Source organism: Aptenodytes patagonicus, chromosome Z (genome assembly GCF_965638725.1).
Source record: "Aptenodytes patagonicus chromosome Z, bAptPat1.pri.cur, whole genome shotgun sequence".
Lineage (NCBI taxonomy): Eukaryota > Metazoa > Chordata > Aves > Sphenisciformes > Spheniscidae > Aptenodytes > Aptenodytes patagonicus.
The window spans coordinates 32,438,682-32,450,962 of NC_134982.1; the positions used below are offsets into that span (position 1 = coordinate 32,438,682).

General features: G+C 41.4%; 1 protein-coding gene across 5 annotated transcripts in view; it reads left to right on the forward strand.

Moving 5' to 3' along the window:
* Nucleotides 1-3,241: 3,241 nt before the first annotated feature.
* Nucleotides 3,242-12,281, forward strand: part of RIC1 (RIC1 partner of RAB6A GEF complex) — a 53,583-nt gene continuing 44,543 nt past the window's right edge. For all 5 annotated transcript variants that reach the window (XM_076363354.1, XM_076363357.1, XM_076363356.1 and 2 more), the window contains exon 1: nt 3,242-3,992. In XM_076363354.1, the coding sequence (XP_076219469.1) occupies nt 3,852-3,992 (141 nt within the window). In that variant the 5' untranslated portion in view covers nt 3,242-3,851. The remainder of the gene's footprint in view (nt 3,993-12,281) is intronic.

Here is a 12,281-nt window from a genome sequence, read left to right on the forward strand (position 1 = left end):
GATGTACATAACACAGATGCTCATGCATTGTCACACACCTTCTGTGGTTTATACGACATAACGCCTGCATCTTAAAGCAGCCTGGCAAAAACTTCATGCTGTTGACTATAACCATGCCTCACTAACAGTCCTTCTGTAAGTTTTTTTTGCCTTTGAGCTATGTTGCTGGCAGTGGTAATAGTGAGGGGAGGGGTAATTTTTTTTTTTAATTTCACATACAAGAACTGACCCTCCATAATTGTTCATGCAACAGCTGCAGATACAACATTAGGTGAAAGCTAGCTGCACAATCTAAATGACAGTTCATGGTAAGAGCTGCAAATCAATGCCAGGAGTCTAACAGTGGCAACTGTGCAGAATACCTACCCTCCCAGAACATTCTCATCCTTGATCTACTTTTGCCACCAGCAGTGTCCCCTCCTTCCTTTCACTAGCCTGCCAGTATCAAGCCTTACCTATCTAGGCTTATGATATTTCAATGTCTCTAGATGTTCCCACAGCTCTGCATGAGCTCTTCTTTTTCAGGGCACAGCTATCTCAAGAGTGCAGTTTCCAAAACAACATGACTGTCACCGAGTAGGCAGCTGCAAGCAAGTCTTATCTTCAACTAGGTGAACTTGATGACAACTGACAACTGGACCTCTGTGCATAAAGGGCTTTCACAACTCTGTTGAGCTTTGTTATCATAGTCTCTCTGCTATATCCTGTAATTGTTCCTTGGTAACCACTGCCAGATCTGTTCAAGAAACTCTGTGAGCTTGGTCCCCTGCATGCATTTCATTCCTACACAACCTTTGTGTCCCAGGGTATTACGAGTTACATTCCCACACCTCAACACTGAGAAATGTGGTTCTATTTTTGTACTCAAGTACAAACAGCCTATGATTAAAAAAGTCTATTATTACCAAACTACCATTCTAGGCATCTAAATATGTTCTTGATCCAGCCCACAGAAATGTACCAAAAATCACATAGTTTAGATCATATTTATATCGCTGATGTAAGGATTTTGATAGTCACTTCTAATGAAACACTGCACCATCATTATTTCCAATTTCAATTATGTGCCTCATGCCTCTCCACAGAGAAAACAACAATAGCAGCAATGCAAACATTACAAAGACTTCAGCCTCTTTACTTTTTGCACAGTGTACAGTTACAACAAAATCCTACAATGTAGTTGCTATTAACAGCAGTAGCCATTTCCTTCATTAATGCTGCTCTCAGCACACAACCTGGCATTGCTCTGCAGGAACAGCATGAGCTGGAAGTGTGTCTGCCTCTTACGCATACACATTAGGATGCTGTAGCATTAACTAAGGAAGCTACAAAGAAGTATGAGAGACACGCAGGTCCCTTACTAGTTGTTTCATTTGAGAAATTTCTCTGTACTTTCATCAAGTAAGATGAACTTGGCAAAATGTAATTAATACAGAAGAAGGGTGATTCTAAAAGTCGTACCTGTTCTTCAGGATGTATTTTGTGCCATTTATTTCATAGTATGAGGAATAGAAGGGGAGCTAATAAAGGAGATGTTGCTACACTCCTGAATATTATTTCCATTTCCTAATTTAGAAGGCTAGCTATCAAAAAAGCAGGCCAAAAAGGGTTCTGAGAAGAGACTGTAGCAAGGAGGGTGTTTGTAGCAGAAGTACTGATTGGCATCTATCTGACAGCAGGGAATTTGATGGTAAGGCATTTCCAAATTGCCCACCTAAAAGTCTAGGGTACAAAGTATCTTGGTATTTTGCTGCTTTACTACATTTTTTTTCAAGGTATATTACGGTTTTGTCTAGATTCTAATATATACATTCTTATAACTCACTTTGCTTTTTGTGTTTGTGTTCAGATGGAAATACTTCCGCTGGAACGTGGTATTCATATGGTAACCTCAATGATTTATTAACAGAAAGATGTTAGGAAAGAGCAGGTCTTAGGTGTGGGGGCAGACCATGTTCTTTAAAAGGAACTGGGCAATTTGCATGCAGTGAGACCTGTTTGGAGACAGCTCAGTCCAGAGGAACTCGTCTAACAAGCAGTGCTGGGGAACTGGTTCAATAAACTTTCCTGATTGTTTCTACTGGTAGCTATTTCTTTCCAACACCAGCACTGTCCTTGCAATGGTGTGGACATCTACCTTTAGTTCTCTTCCATCTCCTTTTATTTTCCAATTACAAGAGGAGACTAACAAGCCTCATACACTACTTCTAAAGCTATAGCTTTAGTTTCCACTTTTCATCCTTCACACCACATCCTCCTGCTCTCTCCTTAATGTATGAATAAAAGCATTTGAGCAATCATGGAAACAAGATTAAGGAATAGGTCTCAGATGAAAAACAACCTGGTGAAAAAATTTTTTTTTTTTTTTTAGATGAATCAGATCCTTGATCCAACTCATCACTTGTGGGAGAAATGTTTGTGCCAGCAACTGGCAGAAGTCTGATGCCAAAACCACGACGCTGTGCACACACAGCTGAGCAACTGTTCCCTACGCCTACGCCCATCTTTTCCCCAAAACACAGCCTCAATGGCAACATCCATGCTAGCCACTCACAGGTCTTTCTCACCCAGACTTGTCTTTCTCACCCACAGCAGCCCACCTCTGTCACTAAACAACCCCTTCATCTCCTAAGTTGCAGGCTGGGTGCGAAAGGGAGCTACTTCGTGCAAAGGCTTCGACAGCACCAAGCCCCGACGTAGGCCCGGGCCTGCCAGGGCTGTGAGGCGTGAGCAGCCCAACCGCCGGCGGCGGGAGCCAGCGCTCGAGCCTTACCCGAGCACCAAAGCCTCCCGGCTTGCCTCTTCGGAGCGCCCCCCTGGCCCCTCACCGACCATCCGCCGCGGGGCGCCCCCTCCCGCTCCCATCACGGCGGGGCGACCGCTCCCCGCCCACCTCGCCCCCGCCCGCGCATGCGCGGACCGCCACCAGAACCCCAGCGAAGCGGCGGACAGCGCCTTTGCACGCTTGCGCAGAACACCTCCGCCCTCCCCCGCGCTTCGTCCCCCCCCCCCCCGCCCCGTTCCCGCGCATGCGCTCCTCCACCCATTCCCTCCCCGCCTCCGGCACCGGCGCGCGCCTTTTCGCCCGGAACCTTGACACGGAGTCTCTCGGGGCCGGGGGCGGGAGCCTCAGACGCCCCTGACGTCACTTCCGCGTGGTCCTGCCGTCGGGGCCAATGGGCGCCTCCGCGCCCGGCCCCGCCCCGCCCCCGCCCTCCCCCTCCCTCCGCCGCCGGGCCGCCGTCGCGCTCGGGGCCGCGGCGTTCAGACGCCGTAGCGGGGGAGGAGGAGGAGGCGAAGGAGAAGGAGATGGCGGCGGGGGCCTCGGTGGCGGCGACGACGACGACGACGACGACAGTGACACGGAGAGCGGGCGGGCGAGGCACCCGCAGGAGGGAGGAGCCGCCGCTGCAGCCGCCGCAGCTCCCGTGGGCCCGCTCGGAGCAGTGACGGGCCGCCTCCCTCAGGCCGCGGCCCGCTTGGCTCTCGCCCCTTTCCGGACTCGCCTCCGCTTCTACCCTCGGTGGCTGCGGCGCTCCCCGCCCCCACGCTCGCGCGAGAGCACCGGCGGCGGCGGCTGGGGGCGACGGCCCGCGGCCCCCAGCGGCGGGGAGGCCTTAGCGGCCCCCCTCCCGGGCGCGGGCGGCGGTGGCGAGCCGAGGGGTACCGTCGCTTTGCTGGTGATTATGCATGGTCGGCCCCGGGCCGGTGGTCGGAGCCCTTCGTTCGGAGGCCGTCGAGCGGGCAGCGAGCCCTCCTGCATCTCTCCTTCGGTTGATGTCCCCGCTGTCCCCCGCCTAGGCTAGAGTAAGCTGAGAGCCCGCTTCTCGGGAAGAGGGAAATCTACAGCCATGTATTTTCTCAGCGGCTGGCCCAAGCGGCTGTTGTGTCCTCTGGAGTCCCTGGAGCAACCTCTTCACATCCAGACGGATCCCCAGAGAGCTTTCTTCGCAGTGTTATCCCCATCTGAGCTAAGCATCTGGTACTGCAGAGTGAGTATCCATCCTCCTGTTAGCCCTCAGACCCCGCTCTCCCAGCTGAAAAGCCCTCTCATCTGTAAAATGTTTTTTTCGTTCCTGTTCCAGAAAGAGTTGTAAAATTTGGGACTAAAGCTTACAGATTACTTCATCAGTTGTGAATCAGAGTGTTTAAGCCACGATGTTTACTGATAGCAATGTAGTGTTAAGAAAATACATAAGATCAGTCTCCTTGGAGTTAACACCAGTTATTCCTGAAAATGAGACTTCTAACCAACTTTTTTTTTTTTGCTTTGACTTTAAATAGCGCTGAAGCTTAAGATAAAGAATGTTTGTAGCAATGCTTTTTTTGCAAATATGCTTCATGTCTTCTGCCTTCATATGTTCTGTGTTTTATATAAAAGAACATATGAATGTAGGAGATATGAAACATTTTTTATAAAACACAGAACAGACTATAACATTCTGTGTAATGATATAGCACAGAAGTTCACAAACTTTTATGAAAAGTTTAAAAGTTTTGTGGCCCTAAACAGAAGAATTGTCATGGCTTTTGCATGGAAGTTGCTGCTCTAGCAACATCCAGTTTGCGACTACGTGAATAATTGACATTAAATGCCTTGCTTTTAATTCGCTTTGAATTAGTGTAGTAACAAAAATGCTGTTTGTCAGTTTGATTTGATGCAGTCAGTGAAACAGCTGTGATATTGACTTCAAATTTTGATGCTGGATCCTTTTAAATACTGCCTAGATTAGACCCTAAATCTGTCTATAAATATCGCCAACTCCAGATAATTTATAGAGTTCAGCTCAGATTACAGGAGAAAACTAACAATCCACTTTTAGAAAGCTGGTACTGAAAGGTATCAAATGACAATCATAGCCTTAAAATCTTGTTTTAAATTATGCTGGGATTTCATCACTTTACCTTGTGTTGTGCTCTGCATGGTTAGTTAGTTCCTGGGTGGGGTGCTGATGCTGTTTTTTTAACCTGTATGAGTATCCCACTAGGACATACCAGCCCAGTAACTATGCTGTGTGAACATCATCATGTGGCCTCTTTTCTTAGTTTTGTGGCACATAGTGTAGATAAAGTGTATGCCCTTCTAGGTTTTGCCAGTTGTTAAACCTATAGTTGTAGTCTGTCAACAGAGCACAACTGATCTTCTTTTCCAGGAAAATACATAAAAAAAGAACAGGCTTGTAGAATGCTTCTCAAGATGTGCCCCATGGTCTAGAATGTAGTTTACTTTATGGTCTGTTCCTGAGGATGACGTTCATTAACTTACATGCTTGGACTTGTTTTGACATGTTAAATGTTGTGTAACTGGCTACAGACAGAGCACTGAAAGAATTCACTCGATGCAGAAAAGTTGAGTGAACTTACAGGTCATTAAAATTTTTTTAATACATTTTAATTCAGTATGTAATGGGTGCTTTTGAGGAAGGTGCTGACTTTGCCAGGCTTGATCACTGACTGATCTTAGACTAAAAAGTATGTTACAATCTCACCATCTCTGTGGACATCTGGCTCTTAGCAAAATCCTGTAAGACAGAGGTTTCTGTTAAGGGCATTTTTTAAGAGAATCTCTTGCATTATTTTTATGCATATAGCTGGGGTTTTGGGTGGGGTTTTTTTTGTTTTGTTGTTTTTTGGTTTTGTTTTTTGTTTTTGAAGGTGAAGCTTAAAATCATATGTTGGACTTCTATAAAACAAACTAAAATTATTGCATTGTAGAAAATATTTTCATTTGTCAGAAGTATCTTCTTTGGAGCAAGGCTAAGTTCTGGTCAGGTTGAACTAATTCAATTGCTTGAATTAGAAAAGCCTTCAGGCTAATGTTCTTGTTAAGACTTACTACTATCTCAGCTATATATGAAAGGTTTCATGTAAGTATGAGGTCATGAGGCTGGTGAAGTTCTGTTTTGAATTTTTCAAGAACAGGGGGCTGTTTGAAATACTTCCAGGCCTGTGAATTTACATTCAGCATGTGTATTTTTCAAGTGAGGTGGTAATGTTTAAAGCTCCTTTTCACCTACCGTTTGCTAAGAACTAATGGAACTAAGGAAAGTTTATCCCAAAGTGTGGATTGTTTTCTGGTTTGGAAACAATATAGGTATTAGGATTAGAAACTGGGATAAATGGTGTAGGTAAAAACATATGGAATTCTGTTAATGTTTTTGAGCCAAGAAGTCCTTGACTATATTTTACATGTTGTTTTGTAGGGAGAGATTGGGTTGTGGATAGAAAAGACCACTGATCAGTGGTGAACGTTTTTGATCATGCACCAGTATTGGTGAAACATTTTTGAGCATGCACCCCCAATATGTGTACATTTATTTATTTATGAATTATATGCATGTGCTACTGTACTAGTATGCACATTATCAAGCATACACAACATAGAAATTAAAAAACAGAGTAGAATAGAACAGACTATTTCAGTTGGAAGGGACCTACAACGATCATCTAGTCCAACTGCCTGCTTCAGGGCTGAACAAAAGTTAAAGCATGTTGTTAAGGGCATTGTCCAAATGCCTCTTAAACACTGACAGGCGTGGGGCATCGAGCACCTCTCGAGGAAGCTGTCACCAAAAAGAACTGTCGTGGTTTAACCTCAGCCAGCAACTGAACACCACACAGCCGCTCGCTCACTCTCACCTCTACCCCAGTGGGATGGGGGAGAGAATTGGAAGAGTGAAAGTGAGAAAACTCATGGGTTGAGATAAGAACAGTTTAATAATTGAAATAAAATAAAGTAAAATAGTAGTAGTAGTAATAATAATAATAAAAGAATATACAAAGCAAGTGATGCACGATTGCAATTGCTCACCACCCGCCAACCGATGCCCAGCCAGTCCCCGAGCAGCGGCCCCCCCGGCCAGCTTTCCCCAGTTTATGTACTGAGCATGACATCACATGGTATGGAATGTCCCTTTGGCCAGTTTGGGTCAGCTGTCCTGGCTGTGCCCCTTCCCAGCTTCTCACTGGCAGGGCATGGAAGCTGAAAAGTCCTTGACTAGTGTAAGAACGACTTAGCAACGACTAAAACATCGGTGTGTTACCAACATTATTCTCATCCTAAATCCAAAACACAGCACTGTACCAGCTACTAGGAAGAAAATTAACTCTATCTCAACCAAAACCAGGACAGACGCCTGTCCCAGGGTTTGAAAAGAAAAAAAAAAAGAATGAGGTAAAGCTGAAATAAACACATTTTAAAATTTTTAGTTTCTTTTATTTATTAATGGTACAAAAAATATTTTCTTCTTGCACTCCAATGGGTTGTATTAAATGCGTCCCACTTTGGAGGCCACTGTTCGAAGTATTTTTCTTAAATCAGAAGAAATTTTTGGCTTAGGTACCTCAGAAGATTCCTTGATACTAAGAGCCAGCAAAACTGTTTTCGTTGACGGCATTGGAAGGCTTATCAGTGTTTTCATTCTGGTAATGTTAAGTACTTGGATGCTTGAAATGAGAAACTTCAATTCATGAAAGAAACTTTCTGAAATGCTAAAATGAGGTACTTGATGTTTAATAGATTGACTTGGGAACTAAAGGTGAGGTTTCACAAGGCAGCTATGCAGTCCTAAGTGTCATGATCTTTCCTGCTTGCACCTGTATTTTAGTGGCTCTTATGGTGGACCAGTGATGGCTTTTACAGGGTTGTTCAGCTTGCTGAACAAATAGAAGCCTGTTTTTTTCAGCTCATGAAGGGATCAAAGGAGCGTTGTACTTGGCTGGTTGAGAGTGTTACTCGTTTAACAGTAGTGGCTTTTAATTTTAAATTGGTTTGGTTATCTCATGAAATAAGAGCTTGAGGCAGTACAGGGAATTCTAGATATTCACCCCCAGGGTTCTAGATATTAAGGGAAGATGTATGCAACTGAGGAAGGAGGTGTGATGGATGAGTGGAATTCCCCCGTAAGTGTTGAAGAGTAAATTGGGTGCAACAAGAATAGTCTGATGATGTAGTTGTATGTATAAATATAGTTCAGTATTTCCTTTCTTTAATCTTAACAAACTTGTGGCAATGAGAGGAATACATACTGGCCTTGAATATTTAATGAAAACTCTTGGAGGTTGTTGGACTATCTGCTCTGACTCTGCCAGTCAAAACCAGTTTTGTAAGTTCTTTAAAGCCAAGAATAGCTTGTCCCAAGTACTCATTTTGAGGAGAATTTCTTAATTAACTAGGTGCTTATCAGCTTATGATTTACATCTGCCCTTGTTTTTAAACTTTCCTGTTTTTTTGTGATGATCTGATGTTGAATCGGATCACCCAAATGAACTATAAGCTTATGGGAAAGCATGCATGTCAGAATCCTAGATTGTCAAATAATCTATATTCATTCTGAATGCTGAATAAGTCTATATTCAGACAGCTCTCATAACTCACTCTTACGTGCTTTTCAGTCTCTAGCTGTTGCAGTATTAGAGTGGAACTCGATTCGTACTTTAAATCTAAGCATACACATTATTTAAACAAATAGGACAAAACAGGGGACTGTGCTTGTTAGAGAAGTGATCTCCGTAACCTGGAATTTTGGCATGCTATAAAAGGACTTACTTGTGACACCAGTGCTTATAGTTCATATGATATATGAATAAATATATTTTAAAAATACGCAGTTGTTTTTGTAATCTTTTTTATTACAGTTGGCCATTAAAAGAAAAAAAATATTATGTTTTCACCATGCTTTCAGGATTATGCTTTCATCCCAGAAGTGTAAGCAGAATAATTTACTGAATTACTGTATGTGGCCTTTTCCTAGATAGGATTAGATACAATCTTTGTAGCATTTTTATCTGAAATTTGATTGCAAAATAGACAACAGATGTCTTGATAATGATGTAAGTGGTTGTGTATTGTAAACAATATGACACAGATAGCATCAATGCAAACTAAGATGCCATGCCTCTTCTGCTGTGTTTTTTCCTTAGTAATTTAACCCGAGATGCTAACCTCTTACTGACACCCATCAGTAGTAGTCTGAGAAGGCCATTTCTTTTCATAAGTCAATAACAGTAACAGTTGTGCTGTTGCTTCTATTATAAAGATGTATTTGTGGTTACATAATTAAAGAAATGGGAAATAGCTGTTAGACTGATGCATTTATCATGTGAAATGTAAAATTGTTATGTGAATATTCAGTAGGCCTTACCAGGTTTTCAGTGTCTCCTGTATTAATATAAAATAGATGACCGCTGAAAGACATCTCAGAAGTACTTGGATGAAGAGAAAAGCATCCTCAGTTATGAGTTTTGACTGTCCAATTAGTTGCACATAACAGAGTCATCTGCCAGTGTGAGATCAGAGATGAGGTTAGAGTCTATTCTCCATCACACACGGTTCCATTTAATCCAAATTTAACCACTTGGCAATTCATGGGGCTGAGGAGCAGCAAAGGTCTATAGAATACGGCCATTCTTATTGGCAACATTTTTGAGGAGTAGGTTAATTGAAAACTTTCACTTGGGAGAGGCAGTGATTGACAGTTCTGATGCACTTTGGTTTTTTGGACTCTTTCACAGTAGCTTACGTGAAGCACTGTATTGGGAGCTGTGTCTGCTGTGTTTGTTGGATGGATGCTCTGCTGATTCTAGGCTTTCCAGCTGCTTTTAAAACTGAATTAAAGGAGTTATGTTTTTATAATTAACCCTGCTTTTAGAAATACTTTTATCACCACCTTGTATCTCTATTACCGACAAAATGGCTTTTTGTTGTCTATCTTTTTTTTTTTTTCCCTGGTGCTTACTAATGAATTTTCCTCTTCCTTATGCATGCATGCATGCTTTTCTTTTTTCCATCTAACCGTTCTGGTTTATTAGTTTATAAACCTACAAAGCTTCAGCCTTTAAAGTGGAGCACAGACCATCTAATGACAAAATAAAGTGCACAGCGTCACCAGGCTTTTGTTCTGTTTTCTCCCAGCCTTGTCTTTGTCATTTAGATCGTAAGCTCATCAGAACAGCGTGGTTTTGATTTTTGTCTTGTGCCTGCAGCCTAATGAAGAGCTGAAGCATTTGTCTTGTGAAACTAAACAGAACATTAGTGTTTTTGAAAGAAATTGCCTCTTGATTCTAAATGAGATTAATTTTTGATGTCTAGAATACTAAATTGTTAGGGGATGAGAGTATTAGGATTTTAACAACTATCTGCAGCCATGAAGGTTCTTGTATTAATGTCACATTAAAAAGCCCAAACCCATACATAATACCATGTTGTCAGCTGCTAATACTGTTACATGCTCTCAGCAAATACAAGAATCTTCTTTCTAGACATAACAGTTGTGAAAAGACTGCTAGTCTTCCAGATATTCAGTGTCTGAAAGCTATAATTAAATGTAAAAAATTCTTTGGAAAGTAAATTAGTAATAGTGAATTGGTGGCATTAAAGATGAGAATCCTTTAAAAGAGAGAAGGAAGTATTAAGGACTGTGAAATTTACTTGGGTTTAAAATTCAAGTTACTTTGGATTTATAGTTACAATAAAAAGAGCAAAATAAAAAATGGAGTTCCGAGCTGAACATGTTGGCTGTGGTTAGGTTAGGCAAAACATTCAGAACTTCTCAATGTTCTTGGGTATTATTTGGGCAGAAATAATTGGATTCAGTGCAGCTTTATCAGTATTTAAAAAAAAATCATTTAACTTTTTGCAGTACATAAGAATTTGAGTATGACTATATCAGCTGCTTGATGCAACATTCTTCGAATTTAAGCAAGGGTATGATTTTGCTATTCATATTTAATACAGATATAATAACTACTGTTTTGTTTTGCATAAAAATTATGGGAGTGCTGGTGTCTTACAGGACCATCCACAGGCCTGAGCAAGAGTATTGCTTCACATTTTTAGTAATTTTTTGGGTGACTATAAATGACAGTGTTCCTGTCTTGCTCCCTTTCCTTCTGGGTTCAAGTGAATTAATAGTTAGAGACCAAGTAAAAATAAAAGAGCACTAAGAAGTTTCAGTGTCTGAATGCATACATGCTGTTAGGTGTTTCCTTCTGAAACCTAGTCCAGTAGTTTTCCATTGTATTTGCTGACCTACTTAACTTCTTAAATCCCCTATATGCACAGTTTGTCATTAACCTGCAGCAGTCAAACCACAGAATCCAAATTAAGGAAAACTCATTTTTTCATTTTATATTCTGTCAAACAAACAATGATTGTACCTCTCTCCAATTGGTTAACATATTGGGTTTTTTTAAGCCCTTTAACATCTTGGTTAGGACAGACACTTGCTCCTATGAGGGCTGCTGTTCAAGTCTGTACTACTTGTCCTGTTGAAAGACAGCCTGTACAGAGCAGCATTCATGTCTTAGTTTAGGGTTTAAATGTCTGCTTGATTTGCATTTACATCAAATGTGGTAGAATGTTTGTATTTAGAGAAGTGAAGTGATAATACCCCGTATCTAAGCTTGCTGAGAGAATTTGCTGCAGGGTTTGTATATCTTGATAGATTTCTTCATAAAAGCTACTTTATATGGTTCAGTATTCTGAGACTCATAGTTATCCCTTAAAAAAGGGAAATGGGAAAGATGCTGTATTTGGTCAGGTAGAATTAAGTAAAATAGTAACAATTTTAAATTATTTCACCACGGGTTTGGTTTTGTGTGGTGTTTTGTGTTTTTTTTTTTTTTAAATTGTTTGCTTAGGTATTTTGTCCTGATGTTGATGCAGAGCTCTTCTTTCTTAGCAGAAAGTCCAAAGGAATTCTTAATGTACAACAACAACTGATAATGAAACAAAAGTGAGTTTTAAAGTAGTTTGGGTTAGATGTCTTTTGCTCATGAAGCTAGCTTGCTACCTTACTGTTTTATAAATAGTGCAATTCCTCTATTTCAGTATTGGTCATCCAAAACACATTTGCTTTCAGCTGTCTCTTGTGAATGTTGTCATAATCTCACATCATGTTTTATGCTAGAAAGGCATTGTTGAGAAATGTAAAGATTTCGGAGTAAGAGCTCCTGTGGAAAGTGCTCTTGTGAAAAGGTAGCCAAGGTAGCTGAATGAAGTACAAGAAGGGAAGGAGATAAAGTATATTTAACTGTAGGAACAAGAAGTTCTGTTTCTTTCTTTTCAGTAGCATTAACTAGAGCACTGGAGAATTTGTTTACTCTTTAGTAATGATACTACTATATTCTTTTTAAGGTTATCTTTCCCTTTTTTTTTTTCTTTTCACCTTTTTTGTTATCCTGTGAGCATCCACCTCCACTGTTCTGTTCATAAGTGAGTGGCAGCTTCTGTTTTGCCTGACCTTACATTCCTTCTGAGAGGCAAAATGTACTATATCAAA